Source organism: Phlebotomus papatasi, chromosome 2 (genome assembly GCF_024763615.1).
Source record: "Phlebotomus papatasi isolate M1 chromosome 2, Ppap_2.1, whole genome shotgun sequence".
In the NCBI taxonomy this organism is placed as follows: Eukaryota; Metazoa; Arthropoda; class Insecta; order Diptera; family Psychodidae; genus Phlebotomus; species Phlebotomus papatasi.
Genome location: NC_077223.1, coordinates 20,736,208 through 20,757,146, shown reverse-complemented (window position 1 = coordinate 20,757,146; position 20,939 = coordinate 20,736,208). Strand labels below are relative to the sequence as shown.

General features: G+C 35.4%; 1 protein-coding gene across 1 annotated transcript in view; it reads right to left on the bottom strand.

The window, feature by feature from the left end:
* Window positions 1–20,939, bottom strand: part of LOC129803081 (fat-like cadherin-related tumor suppressor homolog) — a 336,090-nt gene that overhangs the window by 180,536 nt on the left and 134,615 nt on the right. Inside the window, exon 4 of the mRNA XM_055849423.1 lies at window positions 10,799–13,367. Within this exon, the coding sequence (XP_055705398.1) occupies window positions 10,799–13,367 (2,569 nt within the window). The remainder of the gene's footprint in view (window positions 1–10,798; window positions 13,368–20,939) is intronic.

Here is a 20,939-nt window from a genome sequence, read left to right as displayed (position 1 = left end):
AATTTATAAAACTAAAAAGGTGGACTTGACCTGCAAAATAGGTTTAAATTGCCATAAAGCAGAAATCTTTTTACATTAAAAACTACTGTTAAAATCGAATTATTTTTCGTATTATTGTTGTTAATTACACTAAACCAATTACCAATGTTTGCGGGCCAGATTTACCTTTTTAAATACAGATCCAATTATAAGTGATTCAAAGACACAAATAACATATTAACGCTTATACGAGCGACAATGTAAATTACATTAAAATTTTGATGTGCAAGTGTAATAACATTACTACCTTTTATTGGTAGGGGATATCAGGCCTTTACCCAGCAAATGAACCAAATTTTTTTTCTTGGTTTTTTTCGAAAACGGCTCCTACGATTTCTTTCATCTTCGAATATGTTTTAGAGGTAGTCAAATCGAATATTTCGTCCGTGGACACCTATGTTCGAAAACCATTTCGATATCGAATTTATCGAAGATCAAAGTTTAACCACTTTGATGCCCCCTCAATATTTCAACCGATTTGGTTAAATTTGGATTTTTTTGAAAAATTTTGAAATTGCCAAACCGACTGCATCGGTCACAATCAGTAATGAATTGGTAAAGTACCCGTAAAAGAGCTATTTTTTAAATATTCTTTTTTTCTGTCTGTAAATTTTAACTAGAATGGAAGAATAATACTATTTGAATGACTGTTAATAATATTATTAAAAAATATTGAATTTCAATACGATAGCGAAGAGATATTTGTATCATTATTTTTGCATAATAACACAATTAGTGTAATTCAACACAAAATGAAAAGTGAAATATTACTGTGATAATTGATTTAAAATGGAAATTCTGAGAAAAGTCTGTATTTTCAGTAGAATTATATTCGGTTATTGGATCAATTCAAATAATAAATTAATTAAAAGACCTGTTCAACTCGCAAAAAAACGAAAATTTTATTCCGAGAAACGTTGTTTTTTCCGGGTAAAAATCATTGAGAATAGGGATCCTCTTAAGACAAATGTTTAATGTTCTACAAATGCCTTATGTACATATGTACATAAAATTTTTATCAATAACAAAAAGATTCCGAGAAATCATTTATCAAGTACAAAAAAAATTCCAAACCTACATCTTTTTTTTGGACAGAGTAAGTAATAAAATATTAATATTCTATTAAATGTTGTTATTGCATGTAATGTAGTCCAAATAAATTTGAAGTTTATGAATTTATCAACCTAAAAAGCATGTTACTCTCCAGGGGCATGACGTTTCCTATGTTTCCCATATGTTTCTAGAGAGCCGAAATTATATCACTCTTAATTTGTTTTGAGCAGTATTTTGAGTAACTTATAAATCAGTTCAAATCGGTTCTGAACCGGTAATAAACCAGTTATAAACCGATAAGTAATTTTTGTCCGAAAATCAATTTTATTACTCTTAAAAGTATTTTGAGGGATCTTTTAGTAATTTATGAACCGGTCCAAATCAGTTGAGAACCGGTGAATGGTAAATGATGTCAAAATGTCAAAGTACTTTTGAGGTATAGCATCTAAGTCACGAGTTCGAGCACTACGCAAAGCCTGAGACACTTTGCCAACTCTTTTATTTTTTAATTATTGCTTTAGGGTAGGTTATAGTACATATATCAAAACAAATGAAACATGTAATATTTTCAATAAAATATCAATACATTATTTCAATTAAAAAGATAAAGCAATAGAGGTAATAAAATTTGGCAGAAAAGTACTGCTTTCACTGCTTTTGTGACTGCCAAGGGTGCTACATCAAAAATGTTATTAACATTACACTTAAATATATATTTTTTTTAGGAACACGACCTAAAAAAAAGTTGTTTTTCTGTGATTCATATTGAAGGCAAATTTACATTTGAAAATGAATTTTAGGAAAATATGAAGTGGAATGTTTGCGTTTGTGGTACGATTTACTCCAATAGTTTTACCAAATATGGAGTGTACTCATCAAGCAATCATAGAGCTTCACAAAAACAATTGTATTTGTATCAGTTCAACTTAAAATCCTCTAAGTTTTCCTGCAGAGGAATTACCCAACTGCTTCAAATTTTGACCAATCACTGAGAAAAAACGGGGGTGCGATTAACTTTCTTTCCTCATAACTTTAACACTTTTTAGGTGTAAAAATATATCAACATTTCTTAATGTTAATTTTACATCTTTTTAAGGGTAAAATTAACATGAAAAAGGGTAACTTTAACCCCTAATACACCTAAAAAAGGGTAATATTTACACCGATTTCGGATCAATAATGCGGGGTAAAATAAATATTTCCGGAATGTTATTTTAACTTTTTCGGATTTCTCTCAGTAATGGAGCACCATCATATTTTAGACAGATCCATACCGTAAATGCGGGAAGCTTTGCACTCCGCTGGTGGTGATTTTGCATCCCTGCTTTTCGTAAGCTTTTCTTTAATTCTGTCGCTTGAAAACGGTCTTTACTGATCAGACATAAAAAATTGGATCCACAAGGACCATCCTTAAGTCATCTAAAGCGTGTCCACGATAAAATTGTTCCAAATAATTTAATATTTTTATGATAGATGTCACTAGCTCCGCATTTTTGTTGTATGTAAACATTGTAATACGCGTTTTTACCTTTCTTTTGGTGAAACTCTCATCAAATTCTGTTCATTTTTCACTTAGATACGAAATAATAATAAAAAAGAGAAGGGAACCGTTTTTTGTACACGTATCTAAAAATCCTGGAACGCCAGACCGTTCGGAGGGTGATTCTTCGATTTCTCGACAGTAACACCACTGCCCAGAAACCTGGATGTGAATAAAATCGGGGTATTGGAGATCGAGATTTGGAGAAAAAGGTGATCATGCGCTACAAGAACAATCCTTCGACATCTGTGAGGAATATGGCTAAAAAACTTAAATGTTCTCCCAGTCTTGTGCACAAAATGAAACAGAGGAATGGACTGAAGACTTTTAAGGCCCAACCATCTTTGTAGCATCTCTCCGGTGAGGTTGTGTTGCCTATTCCGACAACATCTTTAGCTTTCCTAAATTTCTTATTCATTTTGTGTTTTTTTTTTTCAATTTCTGAGTTTTACAATGTCCAGAGAAAAAAACCATCGTTTCTATGAAAAAGATGATGTGAAAAAGGCCTTGGAAGAGTTCAGGAAGGGCAAATTGCTACAGGAATCTGCGCGTAAATTTGAGATGCTACTCTTCAGGTCTTCAGGACAAATTACACGGAAGATCTCAGGGCTTGTGAGTTATATAAACGTATTAAAATTAATATTACACTCGTTCCGTTTGACGTTTTAAAATTTTCTATCCGTTGCGTCACAAAAGGTGGTCAGAAAAAAGATGGCCGGAATTTCACTCAAAGTGGCCGGAATACTACCCAAAGCAATGTCCATATTTTTATTAATTTTTCAATATTTTAGGAAGTGATTTAAAGAAAACAAAGATGATAAACTAGTCTTCAAGGTTCCACACAACCCTCCCGAAAAGGAGGTAACTAAAAGTATCAATATGAATTAAAAATATTGCATTTTAAACTTAGGACTTCGGTGCTTATATGCAACTATGTCGAAATTTGGCACACTTATTCTAAAGGGAGCAGTAAAGAAGCCTTTCCATCTGCATTCTTGAACACTTTCACAAAAAAACTGGATAATTCTATCAATACAAAAATAATTCGATATGAACAAATGAATTTCTCCATTTCGATTAATTAAGAATAAATTGAAAATAATTAATAAATTTCCCGTCCAATATAATCCTATATATTATCTGTTAAATTATAAATTTATTTCTCTGCTAAAACAAAAAGGAAATTTATCTATGAATAATTTTCATCACTTGATATCCTCAATATTCATTGATTTCACCATAAAAATGGAAATTAGCCTTTCGATGGAACTTACAACACTACACAAAAGCCTCATGAATACTCACAATAGGAAAACATTCTATGGTAGAGATTTTATTGAAGGGATATTGTTCTCTACAATATTCACGCACCAGAGAATTATCGTATAGCAATATACCTCATCAAATAGCACGCAGCCAAGAAAAGTTTCCGATACAAAAAAAAAAAAAACTGAGAACAATCTTGAAACCCTTAAAACCATGTTAATCCCTTTCCAAATACAAAGACGTTACTAATCTCCGGAGCAATACTCTCCCCAATTAGACCATCACATTCTCCATACTTTATCATCCGTTGAACATAAAAATAGCAAGTTAATGGGAGTGCGTGCGTGGGAGTTGAAGAAATATTGAGAGCCACTGATTGAGACATAAATCCCTGGTAGTAGACTCTTTTGTGCTTGCACTAAGCGCTCCCCCTCATCCCCAAAAAGTTCAATCTGCGTAGAATGTACGGCGAGTGTTAAATGGACATTTTGGGCAGCGGAAAGGGTTTGGCAAGCTTTCCTTGCAAAATCTCTGAAAGTCATGCTAACAATTCGTAACACGATGGTCGAGAGTGGGAAATGGAAATCATCTGTCAAAAAAGGGAAAACTCATTAAAAGAAAATTATCCTAGATTGAAATAGTTCCATCTCTCCTATATATATTCACTCATACAGAAAAGGTGGATTTCCAAGGTGGTAAGAGAGTTTTCCCATAAAATCTAGAACGGATGAGAAAGTGTTGAGAGATGGTTTTTTGCAATTAATGGTAAAAGCCCAGAGAATGGGGTCTACCACTAACGTTCAGCATCGGAAGGATGTGAAATTATTATGTTCAGAATTCCGGGTGCGATTTATAAAAATTTTCTCAACGCATACTAAAAGATAAAACGGATAAAACTGTTAAAACTCAAAAGTTGACATTTATCAGTTATCAAAAATTGAAGTTTCACTTGTCAAAATATTTTTTGTTACAAAAGTATCAAAATTAATCTTAAAAAATGAAACTTAATGGCGCTGACACACCTTTTCAATTTAGTAAAATTCAATTGATTAAAATTTTACCTTTTACTCTTTCAAACAAAACTAAAGATATGTTTATCTTTTTCTGTCAAATGAAAATTGAAATTTCATTTTCAATTTCATTTGACAGGAAGAGACAGCTGTATCCGATTTAAGTTTGAAAGAGTAAGAAGTGAAATTTCAATCGATTGAATTTTAACCAATTAAAAATGTGCCAGAGCCATAAATATTAAGTTTAAAATTCAAGAAGACATTTTCAAAAGTATTTTCAAAGCAATACAAGGTCTTCGGATAATGTTTAACAGTTAGCCGTATGTCAAAATAGAGCTGTTAAATATTAGGCGACATTCTTTTGCCCTAGATACACTTACGACTTAAGCCGAGAGACGACTTAAGGTAATTATAATCAAAATAATGATTTGATTAAATTCCCATCAGTATCTGAATAATCCGTCTCCCGACTTAAGCTGAGAAACGGCACGACTTAAGTCGGAAGACAGTTTAGTCAGAAACTGATGGAAATTTAATCATATCATTATTTTGATTATAATTACGTTAAGCCGCTTCTCGGTTTAAGTCGTAAGTGTATCTAAGGCATTAACAATCTTACATACTGCAATCCTAACAAAGTCTTAGCCCAAACTTTGTCACTTCCTGATCACGAATATATGGATGGCCAAAAACTCATTCCTTTTCTTGTGAGAATATATCGAGCTTGATATCCCATTTGTAAATTACGTAACGATAAATTATGGGTAATCTGGTGGATCAGAAAGGAGCAAATAGAATCGGTGGCAGCCAAAATCCCGAACGCCAAAATCCCGAACACCAAAATCCCGAAAAGGCCCAAATCCCGAAAGCCAAAATCCCAAAAGCCAAAATCCCGAATGTTCAAAATCCTGAAAGGGATGAAATTATATGGGGGAAAATGTTTAGAATAATTTCCCAAGACACAGAAGATTTCCCTTTGCCTTTGCCTCCAGCAAACGCGGGAGAAATCGTGGGAGTACCTATGACAATTTTGAGATTTCGGGATTTTGGTTTTCGGAATTTTGGCCCATTCGGGATTTTGGCTTTCGGGATTTTGACCGGGACCCAATAGAATATACTCAGAGAAGTTTCCTTTTTTCTAATTTTAGAAGGTAATCTAAACTTCGAAACTTTCGAAACCGGTTAATTGGTTTTAAACAGGTTTCAAAATATGACTTGAATAGTGGAATAAATTGATGAATTTTGAACACTTTTGCAGCACAGCTTGAGCTTTGATGTAATAAATTATATTTATTGATTTTTTGCCTTACGTTTTTGTATTATAAGGTAACATTTCAGTATTGTAAGGGAATTCAGCACTTCGTTACTGATTCTATTTCGTACTTTTTGGTTGGCGGACTAGCTGGATAGTCCGCGTTATATAATAGCTCCAAATACGGACCACGCGAACCTTCCTTTCTTTAAAAATACTAATTTTCTTCTTGTATCATCAAATAATCCTAAACTGACATTCAAAATAAAATTGATCGGGAAGGAAATAAGCAAGATTAAGGAATATAATATTTTTAAATATTTTGAAATTTCATCTTTGATCTGATAAAAATAACCATTTACCGCTTTATGGCGTCTAAAAACTAGAAGTAATCTTCGTAAAAATTGCCTTTTTTTAAACTTGACGTTTCTGCCTAGAAAGATAGAGGAAATTTTCTTTAAAAGGGTTTTTTTTTAAACTGTCCCTAGTGTAAATCTTTTGAAAATTTCATTAAATTTTGGAAATATTCATGAACATATATATACAAACATATAGAACGCAAAGATCTCGAGTTCGATTCTTGCTTAGCGCCGTTTTACTGTTTATTTTTTTTATTCCTATTATTTTTTTTTTAATCAGATATACATTTATTATCGTTTTTTTTATCACTGACTGTTTTTATTTTATTATAATATTTGCTTTGCACTGTAATATACTCCTAATATGAATGTCTAACTCAAGTAGGGTTATAAAAGCTCTTTTACGCGTTTGCTGATTTTAATTTTTTTAAAGAAATATAAATTAAGAATACATCCTCATATGGTCTTATTTGTCGTAGATATACATAGCGTTATTTTTGTTTATTTTTTTAAATCATTTGCCTAAGCAATGTGTCTTCCAAAATATATCAATAAATCTATGTACAAAGGATAGAGAATTATTATAGTCAATAATCTGGCACAAAGTCAAGATATGTTGAATTTTGCTTTGAAAATTCAATTCAATATTGATTTGTAAAAGTTTATTCGGAGCCTTTGCCTAAATTGATTGTGAGTCTTACTTTAATTCGATGTGCTCATTGTGAATATTGTCCTCTGTTTTAATCATTTCTATACTAACTAATTAGTGAATGTGGATTTCCGTAAAGAAATGAATAAAACAGAGGACAATATTCACATTATTCATATATTTTTAGAGAAATATTTTTTTTCGAGATCCGCGTAACCCCTTAACCCTCTAACGGTGTTTTCTTTAATATGCGAAGAAAAGTTTTAAAACAATGTTTTCTAGGATAATTATGATCCAATAAAGTCGAAAAAACCATCCATTCTTCATTATCTTTTTTAGTTTAGGCACTAGATGAGAAAATATAAAAATTTTTTGAAACTCTTTTTGATTCTAAAATTCACATTTTTAGTTTTTCATTTTTTTTTAAATAAAATATACAAAGTAGAATGACATATCTTTCAGTAAAAAATAAATTTATTTTAGTCAGATACCTTAAATCTGTATTTTTATGGAAATTGGAAATGAGTTTTTTGCACAAATATTTTTTGTTGCTTTTTCTCTGACCTGTCACACAAAACTGGGAATAGCAACTAAACGAAGAGTCAAGATGAGTTCAAACTTTCAAGAGATGTTTATAAGACTATTACCATTGCCGCTCTGAATATGGATAGGGAAGTGAGAGTGTATGACAGCCTGCTGATACCAAAATCACACTAACACACATACGTACTCGCACACATTGCCGCTCTGAGGTGTTCAGTGCAGCAGCACAATGCGTTCGTCGTCGTTGGAATTTGCTTAAAATTAAAATTTAGATATTTTTTTCTTTAGTATTATATTTTTGTTATCTAATTGAATATTTAATCAATTAAATATTTTAAGCATTAGTTCAATTAAATTCTATTAGTAGATATCAAAAATTGATTAAACGTTGTAAAAGAAATGCAAAATGGAGATATTGAAAAACCTGAGTAGAGATGAAATCAAGTTTTATTTTAACAAATTATTGGCGTTTTATAAAAACGGTAGACTTTCTATCTTTGTCAGAGATTTTATCGTCCAATCGGGAGTTCACGTTTTTTGTGTAATTATTTAAAAGTAAGTTCGCCATCGGTCTTAAAGCCATCTTAAAAATATTTTCACTGACAACTCCACATACTGGGCATAATTGTTCAATATCAGTTACAAAACCTTCCGACCGAACACTTTCTAATGTAACTTCTATCACTTTTCCTAAAACCATTCTGACCTGAATTTATTGGCTAGAAAACCTTCAATCAGGGCTTGGCGATAAGGCGATAATTCCTTTGGAGTTTGTCCAGAATAAACAGTCACAGTCGGAATTCACAGAATATTTCTGGCTTCGCGAATGTCGAACAGCTCAAAAATCCTTCTTAGGTGCCTCACTGGATCACTAGATCACAGAATATCACATCAAAGATTTTTAAATAAAGTAGAATCACTGAAAATTAGTATTTTTACTGGGGAACTCAAATTTATTCGACTTTCTTTGTCTCCACTTGACGTAACGGCTTGTCTTGATAAGAAGTATATGCTTTATTAGGCAATTAACACAAAAAACGAATCATGCATAAATCGTATTAATTTGTTGAGATGAAACGCGAGTGAAACATTTATGAAATTTCATTGAGTATTATAAATTAAATTTTGAATTACTGATACTCTAACGAAAAAAATTTCAACGAAAAGAAATCTTTAAATTATTTTTTGAACGATTTTAATTTTAACGCTTGCTTAAACAATATTTATTATTTCTTTAATAATAAACATATTGACAAAAAATTGTAACTGAACCACTTTGCTAACAATTTTTTTCTTTAAGACACAAAGTTAAGTTTGAATATTTAAGTACTTAATTTAGGAGTTATTGGGAAAAGTATCACATGTAATATAAAATAGTACTCATGGCCAAAGAAAAATAAAACAAGTAAAATAAATACTGAAAATATTTAAAAACAAATATACATACCCTAGGTTATATTTTTGTTTAAAAAAGGTTCTTCCGGGAGTTGGATTTTCTGGAGTTATTCCCGTATTTTGAGTCATTCAAAACTACAAAAAAATCACTGAATTTCTGGTTTTCATCAATAAAAATCGTCTTAGGTTATCCAGAGACTTACTTTTCTAACATTTAATCACGGTTAACTGTGCAACTGAGCTTCAATCTTGCAGAAAAAACTTCATGGAATGAACTATCCGGGAGTTATTCACGTATTTTGTGTCATTCAAAACTACACAAAAATCACTTAATTTCTCGTTAAAATTACTGAAAACCTATTTTCGATGATCGAAAGAATCACTTTTCTAACATTTATTGACGATCCACTAAACAAATGAGGCCCCATTCTTGCATAAAGTCCATCCGGGAGTTAACTATCAGGAAGTTATTGATGTATTTTGATTGCGTTAAAACTAGTAAAAATTGACTAAATTTCGATTAAAAATCACTGAAGACTACTTGCACATGAATCACAGAACGAAGTTTTATCGATTTCGAAGCCCCATTTAATAACTTTAAGCCCCATTTTTGAAGTAAAATACCGGGAGTCCATTTGACACTTTAAAATTAGGTTATGTTTCGTTCTTTTAGCGATTTTAACCATTTCTTAGACTGTTTTCACTAGTTTTTCATCACCGTATGTTAAAAAATCACTTGTTTTAAGTAATTTGAATGTTATTTTTTCACAAAAACTTAAGAAATTAGCGAAAAACTAAGAAAATGTGGGAGCATAACGCATGCAAACAACTGAGCATTCTAAAACTCGCACACTAACGCAAAACCGCATCAGCAGGCTGTCATACACGCTCACTTCCCTATCCATATTCAGAGCGGCAATGCTATTACCGAGGACACTATAGCACTTTTAAATAAATAAAACCTTTATTGTCACTGTAAATGTGATTTTTGTGAAGACCGCCTGGAGGCGGTCTTACCCGTTAGAGGGTTAAGTTACTTTCTTCATTTAAATTTCAGAAAATCCAGTTCTTTTTTTAGCTTAAAAATAAAAAAAAATCAACGATTTTAAATTCAAAATACTGTGCACTCCGGTTAACCATTTTTCACGTCAAGAATAACTGTCAAAGTTCAAATTGCTGTCAAAAAATCTAGTCAAAAATTACTCAATTTTTTGGCGTTGAAATAAATATTTTTATGAAATCACATCTTCTGTCTTTTTCTGAATGAGAGATAATTTTTATAGGGAGCAATTATTAAAAATTATTTATGCCCAACGCACAATAACTTTTGCTTGTAAACATGTTTTTTTTACATTTCAATAAGAGTGAGTGAGACCTAGATCTAGTTATCTCGCTCACTCTCATAAGAAATTTTGAAAACATGTTTACAAACAAAAGATATTGTGTACTGAACATTATGGCCAACGCACAATAATTTTTGTTTGTAAACAATGTTTTCAAAATTTTCTATGAGAATGAATGAAATATATATATATATATATAAATCTAGTCATCTCGTTCTCTCTCATAGAAATTTTTGAAAACACGTTTACAAACAAAAGTTATTGTGCGTTGGGCATTACGCGAATGAGGAATAAAATAATGGGCAAAATTCTTTGTATAATTAAAAGCCTCTTGGCAAAAATGACTCACCTTCTGCATCAACCGTGAACAATCCCAGTCCGTCTCCGCTGCGAACACTGTACGTTATTCGTGAGTCTGGACCAGGTGGATCAGCATCTCTTGCCCTAACCGTCATGACATGTGTGGCGAGAGGTTGATTCTCCCTCACCTTTCCCGTGAGGACAAAATCATCAAACTGAGGAGAATGACGATTCTCATTTACATCGACAATCTCCACGGTCACTGTGGTGTCTGTGGCAAGAGACGGATGACCACGGTCAAAAGCTCTCACTGTTAGCGTATGAATTTGCCTCTCCTCAAAGTCCAGGGCATTGGTTGTCCTCATTGCCCCGGAGAATTCATCGATCCGAAAAGGTGAAACTTCATCTGATTCCTCATCCACCATCAATTTATATCCAACCTCACCACTTGCACCCATATCGGCATCTGTGGCTGTTACCACCACCACCAGTGTACCCCAGGGAACATCCTCACGCACCCTCACCGTGTAACCCTCTGGGACACTGAACACCGGCGCATTGTCATTAATATCTTCCACTGTTATCCGGACAATGGCATCTGAATGAAGGCCAGTACCCCTTTCACCACCATCCATTGCTCTAATGCGCAATTCATAGACTTCTTGACGCTCCCGGTCAAGTGCACCGTTGACAGTTACAGTTCCTGTCTCCGGATCCACCCGGAAATCTTTCGTTTCTGTCACCAGTGTATACTTAACTTTGCCATTGTCTCCGGCATCTGCATCCGTGGCATTTAGAACGATGATAACTGTGCCATTGAGAGCATTTTCCGGTATCCGGAAGCTAGTAAGGCTCTTTTCGAATTTTGGGGGATTGTCATTTTCATCGAGAACTGTTACAGGGAGAACTTTTGATAGAGATTTTTGAGGTTTTCCCAAATCATACACCGTCACATTCAATACATATTCATCTTCTCGTTCTCTGTCAAGATACCCAATAATCTTGAGTTCTCCCGTTTCCGGATCAAGACGAAACACTGAATCATTATCTCCGTCGGAAATGCCAAAGATTAATTTCCCATTGTAGCCTAAATCTCGATCTCTGGCACGTATAACGGCCACTACGGTGCCCAGGGAAACAGTTTCATTCACCCTAACCTCAAATGGGAAGTCGAGGAATTCCGGCGAATGAATATTTTCCCCATAGCGACTTGGTAGACTGACAAAATCCTCCGAATGACTTGGATCACTGCGTGGCATGTTGTTTTTCTCACTCTCAGCAAATATTTCCGCTTGCCGACGTGTCACTCCAGTTTCTCTGCACTCTGGGCCACCCATAGCCCGTCGGATGTGCACCAGGTTGATATGGATGCGCATTATGTCGGCAAAGTGTGTCCCATCTGTGGCTGTGACATTAATCTCTCGTCTCCCAATCACACTGTCCGCCAAATCGCAGCCAATCGAGATGACACCCGTTGACATGTCCAAATTGAAGCACCCATCCTCATTTCCCGCCACCATTCTGTAGCTAATCATGTTGCCAGCATCAAAATCAATGGCTGAGAGGGTGAAGATCTCCGTGCCGAGTGGTGTTGATCTCACCACTTCCAAACTACACTCAATTCTCTCAAATTGCGGACGATTGTCATTGACATCTCTGATACGTATATGGAGTTGCATTTCTGTCTGACGTCGATAGGGAAGACCCCAATCTGATGCACGTACTCTCAGAATATATTGCCTCCTCATCGATTCATAGTCAATCAGTTTTGATGTCCGTATGACACCGGAAAAGTGGTCAATATCAAAGGGTACATCATTGAGATTTGCAATGCTATAGGAAATATAAGCATTTTCTCCACTATCCCGATCCTTAGCTGTCACCTTCGTTACCGTACTCCCAGCCGGTTCATTCTCATCCACCCAAATGGTGGCATTTGTTCCCTCAAAAACCGGATCATTGTCATTGATATCAGCAACATTTATCTTAACTTTAGCTGAAGATTGCTTCCTCGTTCCACTATTTCCCTGATCAATAGCCGACACCGTAAGTGTATAGAAACTCTTGGTTTCCGTATCCAGCGGAACCACCGTATAAAGCATCCCCGTGTCAGGATTCACCCGAAATTCCCCACCTTCATTCCCACCAACAATCTCCAAGAAGACCTGGGCATTTTTTCCCACATCCCTATCCGACACCTTCAGCCTTATAATTGGAGTGTTTGGGGGCGAAGATTCGGGTACACTAACCTCATAAATCTCCCGACTAAACACAGGCACATTGTCATTGGCATCAGCCAGATGTACTGGTACAACCTTGTAACTCTGTCGCGGCGGCACGCCCCAATCCACCGCCCTCAGGGTGAGATTGTAACCCTGTGGCGTTGCCTCTCTATCCAACAACTGATGCACCTCAATATTGTACTCACCATGCCTCTTAGTCGATCGTATCCGAAAATGTCCATTGGGATCACCATCCACAATGTCCAAACTCTTAATCCTCCCATGGATTCCCCGATCCAAATCCTCAACCCTCACAATCCCAAAGATGTGCGCATTTGAATCCTCCACAATTTCCGGAAGGGCTTGTGTATATATTGTCGGTGGATAGAGATTCACCTGTAATTGCAACAAAGAGAAATGGAAACGACGGACATATTTATGAAAACCGCAAAAAGAGAAATTCAATCTTAAATTTAATTAATATACCCTGCCGTTCTCACACAGTCCCCCCCTCTCCCCTATGTTTCCCTCCTAATTACTTTTAGCACTCATGTTAATTATCTAGTATTTATTTCCACCTCGTACTTCTTTCTGCCCACCAAACCACCCAAACCACCCTTTGTAGTCCATCTCTCATCAAGGGGCGAGTCATACTGTAAAACCTGATCCAATGTGAAATTTCACCGAATCATTTAACAAATTTCTATGATAGGATACGTTGAGTTAGGACCTAGGACCCAAGAAACCATCAAACTGGAGCCTTAACTCTTTTGCATCCTTGGAGACTTTGGCTCTCCAAAGAATAATAAAGAAATCTGAGAAAAATAAATTTATTCGGCAATGTAGGATCGATAAAAAACCGATTCTTGTGAATAATTAATTCCGGATTTTATATATTTTTGATCAAATAATTCAGTATTAACCCTCTAACAGTACTTTCTTTAATATGCAAAAAAAGTAGTTAAATAATTTTGTCTAAGGTAATTAATCGTCCAATAAACTCAAAAAAAACATCCGTTCTTTATTATCTCTTTTCGTTTGGGCGCCAGGTGAGAAAAGGTAAAGACCGCCTGGAGGAAGTCATATCTGTTTAAGGCATCAAAAGACTAAAATATTTTTATTGAAAAATAGTGAACAAATAGTAAAATAAATGAATTTTAAAAGTTTTTTACAGATGAATGTTCTATGATTATCTAAAAAATGATAATTATAATATTAAGAAAAACCAGTGATAAGCCCAGAAAAGCTTATGGTAGCTGAGATTCTTTACAGGTGACCTCGGAATGCGTGCAACTCGGGGTGCTTGCAACTCGGAATGCGTGAAAATTCGATTGTGAGTTGAATTTTGGGGGTAAAGAATTGCGTCGAGTAAACTGTTCTCGGTAGTCGAAATGGATGAAATTGGCTCAACGCGATTCTTCATTCTTCTTCTTTCGCGATTCGATTAAAACGTATGAAATTAGGGTGTAGCAAAGGTTGTAGTGCTCTACGAGAGCTTTCCAAAACACCAAAAACTTTCGAATTCCGATAATTAGAAGCGAAGATATGACCATTTGAAAACTGAATTTTTGACCCCCTCTAGCTCGGATCAGGGGGGTCGGAGGGGGTTAAGTTTAGTATCGATAGAAAGCTCTTAGGCCCTGCTATAACATACTAAAATTTTAGCCCGATCGATGCCATAGGAGTCCGGGAAAATCGATTTTTAGCACACATGATTTTCGTGATCAATGAGTGTGAAAACGTGTACCGTCGTTGCGGGTGACTTTGCACGTTTTTTCGCTGTTTTTCAACTTTGCCCTCTAAAAGCGGATAGTTAAATTGAAGGAAGGGGGGTGAACGGGTAAAATTATTTGTATTCAGTTTTTAATGAATGGATTTTGTGCCACTAACATTAATTTTATAAAATTTTACTATGTTAAAGAAAATCAAGAAAAAAGGCTTGCACTGGGGATAAGGTGCGGGTGACTTTGCACTTTTTAATAAATACCAAAAAATCAACAATTTCTGTAATAAACGACAATGAAGATCTTCATATCTAAGGGTAAGATGCACGAGATCTACAAGATGACGTGGTCGCCATCTTGATTTGACGTTTCTGTCCGCCATTTTGAATAACTGTCAAACCCTAAAACTCGTCCGATTGGGTTGAAATTTTAGTATGTTGTAGCTGATGTCAAGGCCTTTTCTAAACGTATCTATGTTCTGGTCTACGTCAAGTATTTACCTAGATACAGAGGCTCAAAGTTTTAAATTTTGTAATACTCATATTTTGGCGGTCTTTATTTTTTAATCTTCAATATTTGAAACCTAAACGAAATGCCTCAGTAACCATTAAAAATGGTTGAGACTTTTATTTTATATATTTATTTACTTTAACATAATTAAAAAATAAATAAACGAAAAGTGCATTTAATTAATTTTTTATTTTTCATCTTTGCGAAAACAGTTTATAAGATTCTCAAATAATGCGCTGTTATAAACAAAAACATTACTTTTCTTTTTGTTTATTTGTTAGATCTCATCGCCTAACGATAGCGCTGTCTTTTTTCTGATGGTTTCGATAAAAGAAGCTCCCTGTAGTTCTGTATTCATAAAAATGCCAAAATTTTAAACTTGGAGCCCCTATATCCAGACAATCACTTAACCTAGGTCGGATTTTAAATATGTTCTGAAAAGGCCTTGATATCAGCTAGAACATACTAATATTTCAGCTCAATCGGATGAGATTTTTGTTTTGACAGTTATTCAAAATGGCGGATAAAAACGTCAAATCAAGATGACGACCATTCCATCTTGTAGATCTCGGTCATTTTATCTTAAGTTCCCACAAAATTCGATAATTTTTAGCCAAATACTTCTATAATAAAGCTTTAGAAAGATCATTATATGCAATTTTATAACATAAATCATGCGTTCTTAGGAAGATAATAGGGAAAAAAAATATTTTAATAAAAATAATCAACAAAATCGAAGTGGATTATTCTAGCCAGATAAATTTAGATTGGATTTGGACAATTTACTACTCTGAAATCGATTTTGGAATTGTACCTTCAGATAACTTTTTCACGGAGCCGTTTTTTGACAAAATACCTATATTAGCATTTCATTGACTATTACTGAAACTACAAGAATCCTTTTGGGGATCATTGTACCTTACTTGGTACATAACATATCCCTATATACTTTGACATGGTAGACCGGATCGGCGAAGACTATCAATAAGTGCTAGAATTGTTCAAAGTCTCACGAACAGCAGAGTGCAAAGTCACCCCCCGAGTGCAAAGTCACCCGCAACGACGGTACATCCAAAATTTGGACCCGATCTGACGAGGTCGGATTTCACCTGTGACCACAAAAGCTCAGATTGTATAGAATCTTAGCTAAAAACTCCGGTCAGACGCTGCAACACACATTATCCTTTGAGTAATGATTAAAGAGTTTTAGTTAAAGAGTTTAGTTAGATTAAAGATTTAGTCGGCCAAACCTCTGAAAGCCTAAATCCCGAATACCAAAATCCCGAATGGGTCGAAATAGCCAATGCCAAAATTCCGAATGAAACAGGAACCCAAAAAACCAAAATACCGAAAAACAAAATCACAAACACCAAAATCCATAAAAGGCCAAAATCTCAAAAACCAAAATCCTAAATGGGCTTAAATCCTGTATAGCCAAAATCCCAAGCGGCAAAATTCCGAATGGCCAAAATCTCAAATAACCAAAATACCGAGTAGAATAGGCCAAAATCTCGAAAAGCCAAACTATCGAAAACCAATATCCCAAATATCAAAATTTTGTAAGGGCCGAAATCCTGAAAAGCAAAATCCTAAATCGAGTAAAATCCCTAAAGGCGAATTCTCGAACGCCAAAATCCTGAATTGTCAAAAATCCCAAATAGCTAAAATCCCGAATGGTCCAAAATCCAGAATAGCCAAAATTTCATCAAAAAGTCAAAATTCCGAATGGGGCAAAAACCCGAAAATCTATAATCCCGAAAAGCCAAAATATAAAATATAAATGCCAAAATCTTGAAAGGGTCAAAATCCCGAAGACCAAAATCTCAAATGGGCTAAGATCCCGAATAGCCAGAATCTTAAAAACCAAATTCCCGAAAAACCAAAATGCCGAAAACCAAAATCCTTAAAGGGCCAAAATCCCAAATGCGCAAGTATACAAATTCCCAAATTGTCCAAAATACCGAATAATCAAAATCCCAAAAAGCCAAAATCCCGAAAAGTCGAAATCCCGAAAAAGACGAAATTTTACATGGTATTATTTCCCAAATCACAGTAAATTTCTCTTTACCTCTTTTAGCTTTTAGGATTTTGAACGCGACCCGTTTATCGGATCTACTGATACCTACTGAGAATAGTAAAAATCCATGGGACTTCTCCGACAATATTAAAATGTTTTCAAATAATAAGATCCGCTTATTTTCAACACTACCCGAAGGCTTATGAAGAACTGTAAGGAAAAGCTCGTGTATAATTTTATAGATCAGAAGCACTATAATTTTATAAATTATCAGGGTGGGTATTTTTCCAAATACTTTTTAGAAATCTTTCAAAAAACATTGAAAAGGTTTCTCGATTCTAAACAGAATTATACAGAATCAAACGAACCAAAACATAAAAATTGCGAAACCTAAAGAACAAGATATCCTTGTCAGTGGGATATTATGAATGAGTCACCCTTTGCTTCTCTTTTTTCTGTCCTTCTCCCACAGCATCAGTAGATGCGATGCAAAAAGACCAAGTTTAACATTTTACACGAGACCCAACTATACAATTCACGGATGATGGATAATTCTACGGGAAAGCACTCTGAATCCCCTGAAGCCCTCTTACCGAGATTTACATCCTCATCACCGACCTAATCATGCAATAAGGAGCTTAAATTCCGACAACTCTTGGATTGATTTTAATGCCACAAATATACCCGAGTATATGAACCACTTTATAAGATTTCTTTCACAATCACAGCTTCTGTGATTTTATTCCAGAGGACCATTAAGCTCACTTTCAGAGAGAATATAAATGTTTTGAATTGGTGCCGCTAAAACCGTATCCAAAATGTAGTTATTATTTTTAAATTTTCAAAATACTGTCTAGGGTAGAATAACCTAATTCAGAACACGATCAAAATAGGAATTTCTATTTATATTGTTATTTATGTCACAATCCTAATACCTGATCCTTTCCGAGCGTAAAATTATTTTTAAATCATTTTAATTATTTTTAAACTATTGTATACTTAGCAAAAAACGACAAAAGCTCATTTTAATGCAAGGGCAGAATCAGATTGACAATAAAATGTTCGCCGTAGCCTCACCGTATTTCGTTAATTTACGCATTTTTATTGCAATTCTTACGCAAATTTTCCATTACCGTATTACCTTATCTCATACTCGGTGGCACTAGGTGAAAATAGTATCAAAAAATTGAAAAAATAAAACGAAAATTCGATAAACATAAGCGACTTTCGATTTTCGAAAATTCGATGTCGAATATTTCGTAAACTAGAGGCTATACTTTTTCTTTAAATTTTAGTATGTTGTTACTGAGGTCGAAACCTTTACAACCAGTGGCCTCTCGACATTTCATCTTTCCATACATTTTTGTATAGAGACACTGAAGACTATTGGCAAGTTTTTTCCTAAAGAGAATTGACTTGTCAGTCTGATATATTTCGAAATCGTGCATTAAAAGTTATCTAAAAATACATATTTCATAATATTCGCCGAAGTAATAGAAAAACTACGAGCAAATTTCTTTAAATGCAATATCTCTTTAGTGCAATATCTACAAAATTTTTACAAGGAAAAGTGAAAAATAGCTTCACTTTTTATTAGGCTTGATGGGCCCTTGACATAACCCCTTTTTCTATACAAAAAGGGGATTTCAGTGGCGAAATAGGCAAGACCGTTGTGTCTTGGACGGTGAGATCTCTAACTCAACTCTCACAGCTGTGAGTTCGAGTCCCGCCCGGTGCAAGCCCTGAATGTCGAGAAATAGACATTTTCACTCTGATAAAACGTAATAAAATGCAACGCCTCTTCCCAAAAAAAATCTCCAGGAGCACAAAAGACGTATTCACTACGGACAAGGCGTTCCTGGGCGATCTACGATCAGTAGATTCTTCCAACACGAGGCACATTGTAATGATTACATTGTAATACGAAATAAAGTGTTATCGATACGATTAATAATAATGATATACAAAAAAAATCCCTGTACAATTTTTAAATGAAAAATATTAGATGAGATCATATATTCTGTCAGTAGAAGAGGTAAAAAGTTTGGAGTGGTATATCTCAGCTCCTGATGAACATAATTGGATAAGTAAACTATTGTTGGAAAGCTTGGTTCATTAGCTTTCAGAATCTGGTATATGTAATTGGCTATGGGTAAATCATGGTCATCCAGAACCATTTATGTCGAAGAAGACACTTTTTGCAGCGTCATTTTTGACCATCTGCTGCTGGGACCAGGAGTGACCCACAATTCTCGCACTTGGACTGTTCGTTAGAGGAATTCAAAGGGTATAATTTGTAGAAGAAACTTTTTTTTTGGACATCTTACTTTTTTTTATTCATCGACTTTTGCAAGAATTTTAAAATGTTAAACGCAAGGAAAAAATTGCAGAAATCCTTCTATTCCATTTTCTGGACAAACTAATGAAGATATCGACTTGGAATGTTCTGAGTACCCCCCGATAAGTTGATCCAAGGAATCCAAATGTCACTTCAATTTCATCCCCACGTCTATCCTTCCCCTCCAGAAATCACTCCTTTAGGAATATCTCAAGAACCAGACCATCGATGCATTTCATTTTGGGATATGTTTTAGAGAGTATCCTGGCGGACATTTCATTCATACATCTCAAAGACGTCCGACCTCTTCTTCTTGCACTTGCTAATAATCTGGTCAGACGAGCAGAATTTCTTCTGATCAATTTTCTGACCAAAGAGACAAAGTTAGCGACTTTTATTGTTCTGAGTACCCCCCCATAAGTCAATCTAAGGAATCGAAACAACACATGCATTTGCTTCTCATCCCACTCCTTCTCCTCCAGAAACCACTCTTTTGGGAATATCTCAAGAAATAAACCATCGATCCTTTTCATATTTGGATATGTTTTTGACATGGCCAAGGCGGACATTTCGTCCTCAGACACCAATTGAGAACAAGTGAATTTGTGAGCTCCGATTTTAGAGTGAAATTCTTGTGGAAAATTCACCAAGAAAGTGGTAAGATCTGCCGGTGTTTGTCCGCCTCTGTGCAGTGTACCGATTGGTGGTGTTGGTGTGCGCTGAGACTTCTCCACTCTCGCGGAATCGCGACTTTTCCTCGCGGCGTGACCAAGAGGGAATTTTCGTATGTGTTAGTGTGAGGCCGGAATACCGTTGTGGGGCTTGATTGAGCTGAGTGAATGTCCACTGTGGGATCACACGGCTGTTTTGCATACCCCGCGGAGTTTTTGGCGAACCCGAGACACACACCGAGATGAAGCATATGCTTCACCGGTGTTGCTTGGGTGGGGAATGTCTCGGTGCATGTTTGACCGCAGGGATGTAATCGGGGTTTTTGCTTCACAGGGAAAGATGAATGGAAAAAATGGAAAATGCTCCGAGAACTCAGGGCCGAAAGGCAGGGGCAAAGAGAAGACTGAGGACCCCATTGCTGGTTTTCCTGGGGAAAATACCGGCGATGGCCAAAATTATCTTCCCCCCACCACAGCTGTAATCCAGGCGGCTGCGGCTGGATATAATTCTGGAAGACTGTTAACAGCTGCCGAGGAGGATGATCTACTGCGAATCGACAGTGACCTCGATTCTATCGGCACTGTTCAGTCATATGGAATAGCGGGTCTGATGTCAGAGGAGATGCTGACAGAGGAGCTGGCAACGATCCGCGAAGAAGAGACCTCAGGGAGAGGGAATGAGGACCCGGCGTCTGTACCCTTGCCGAA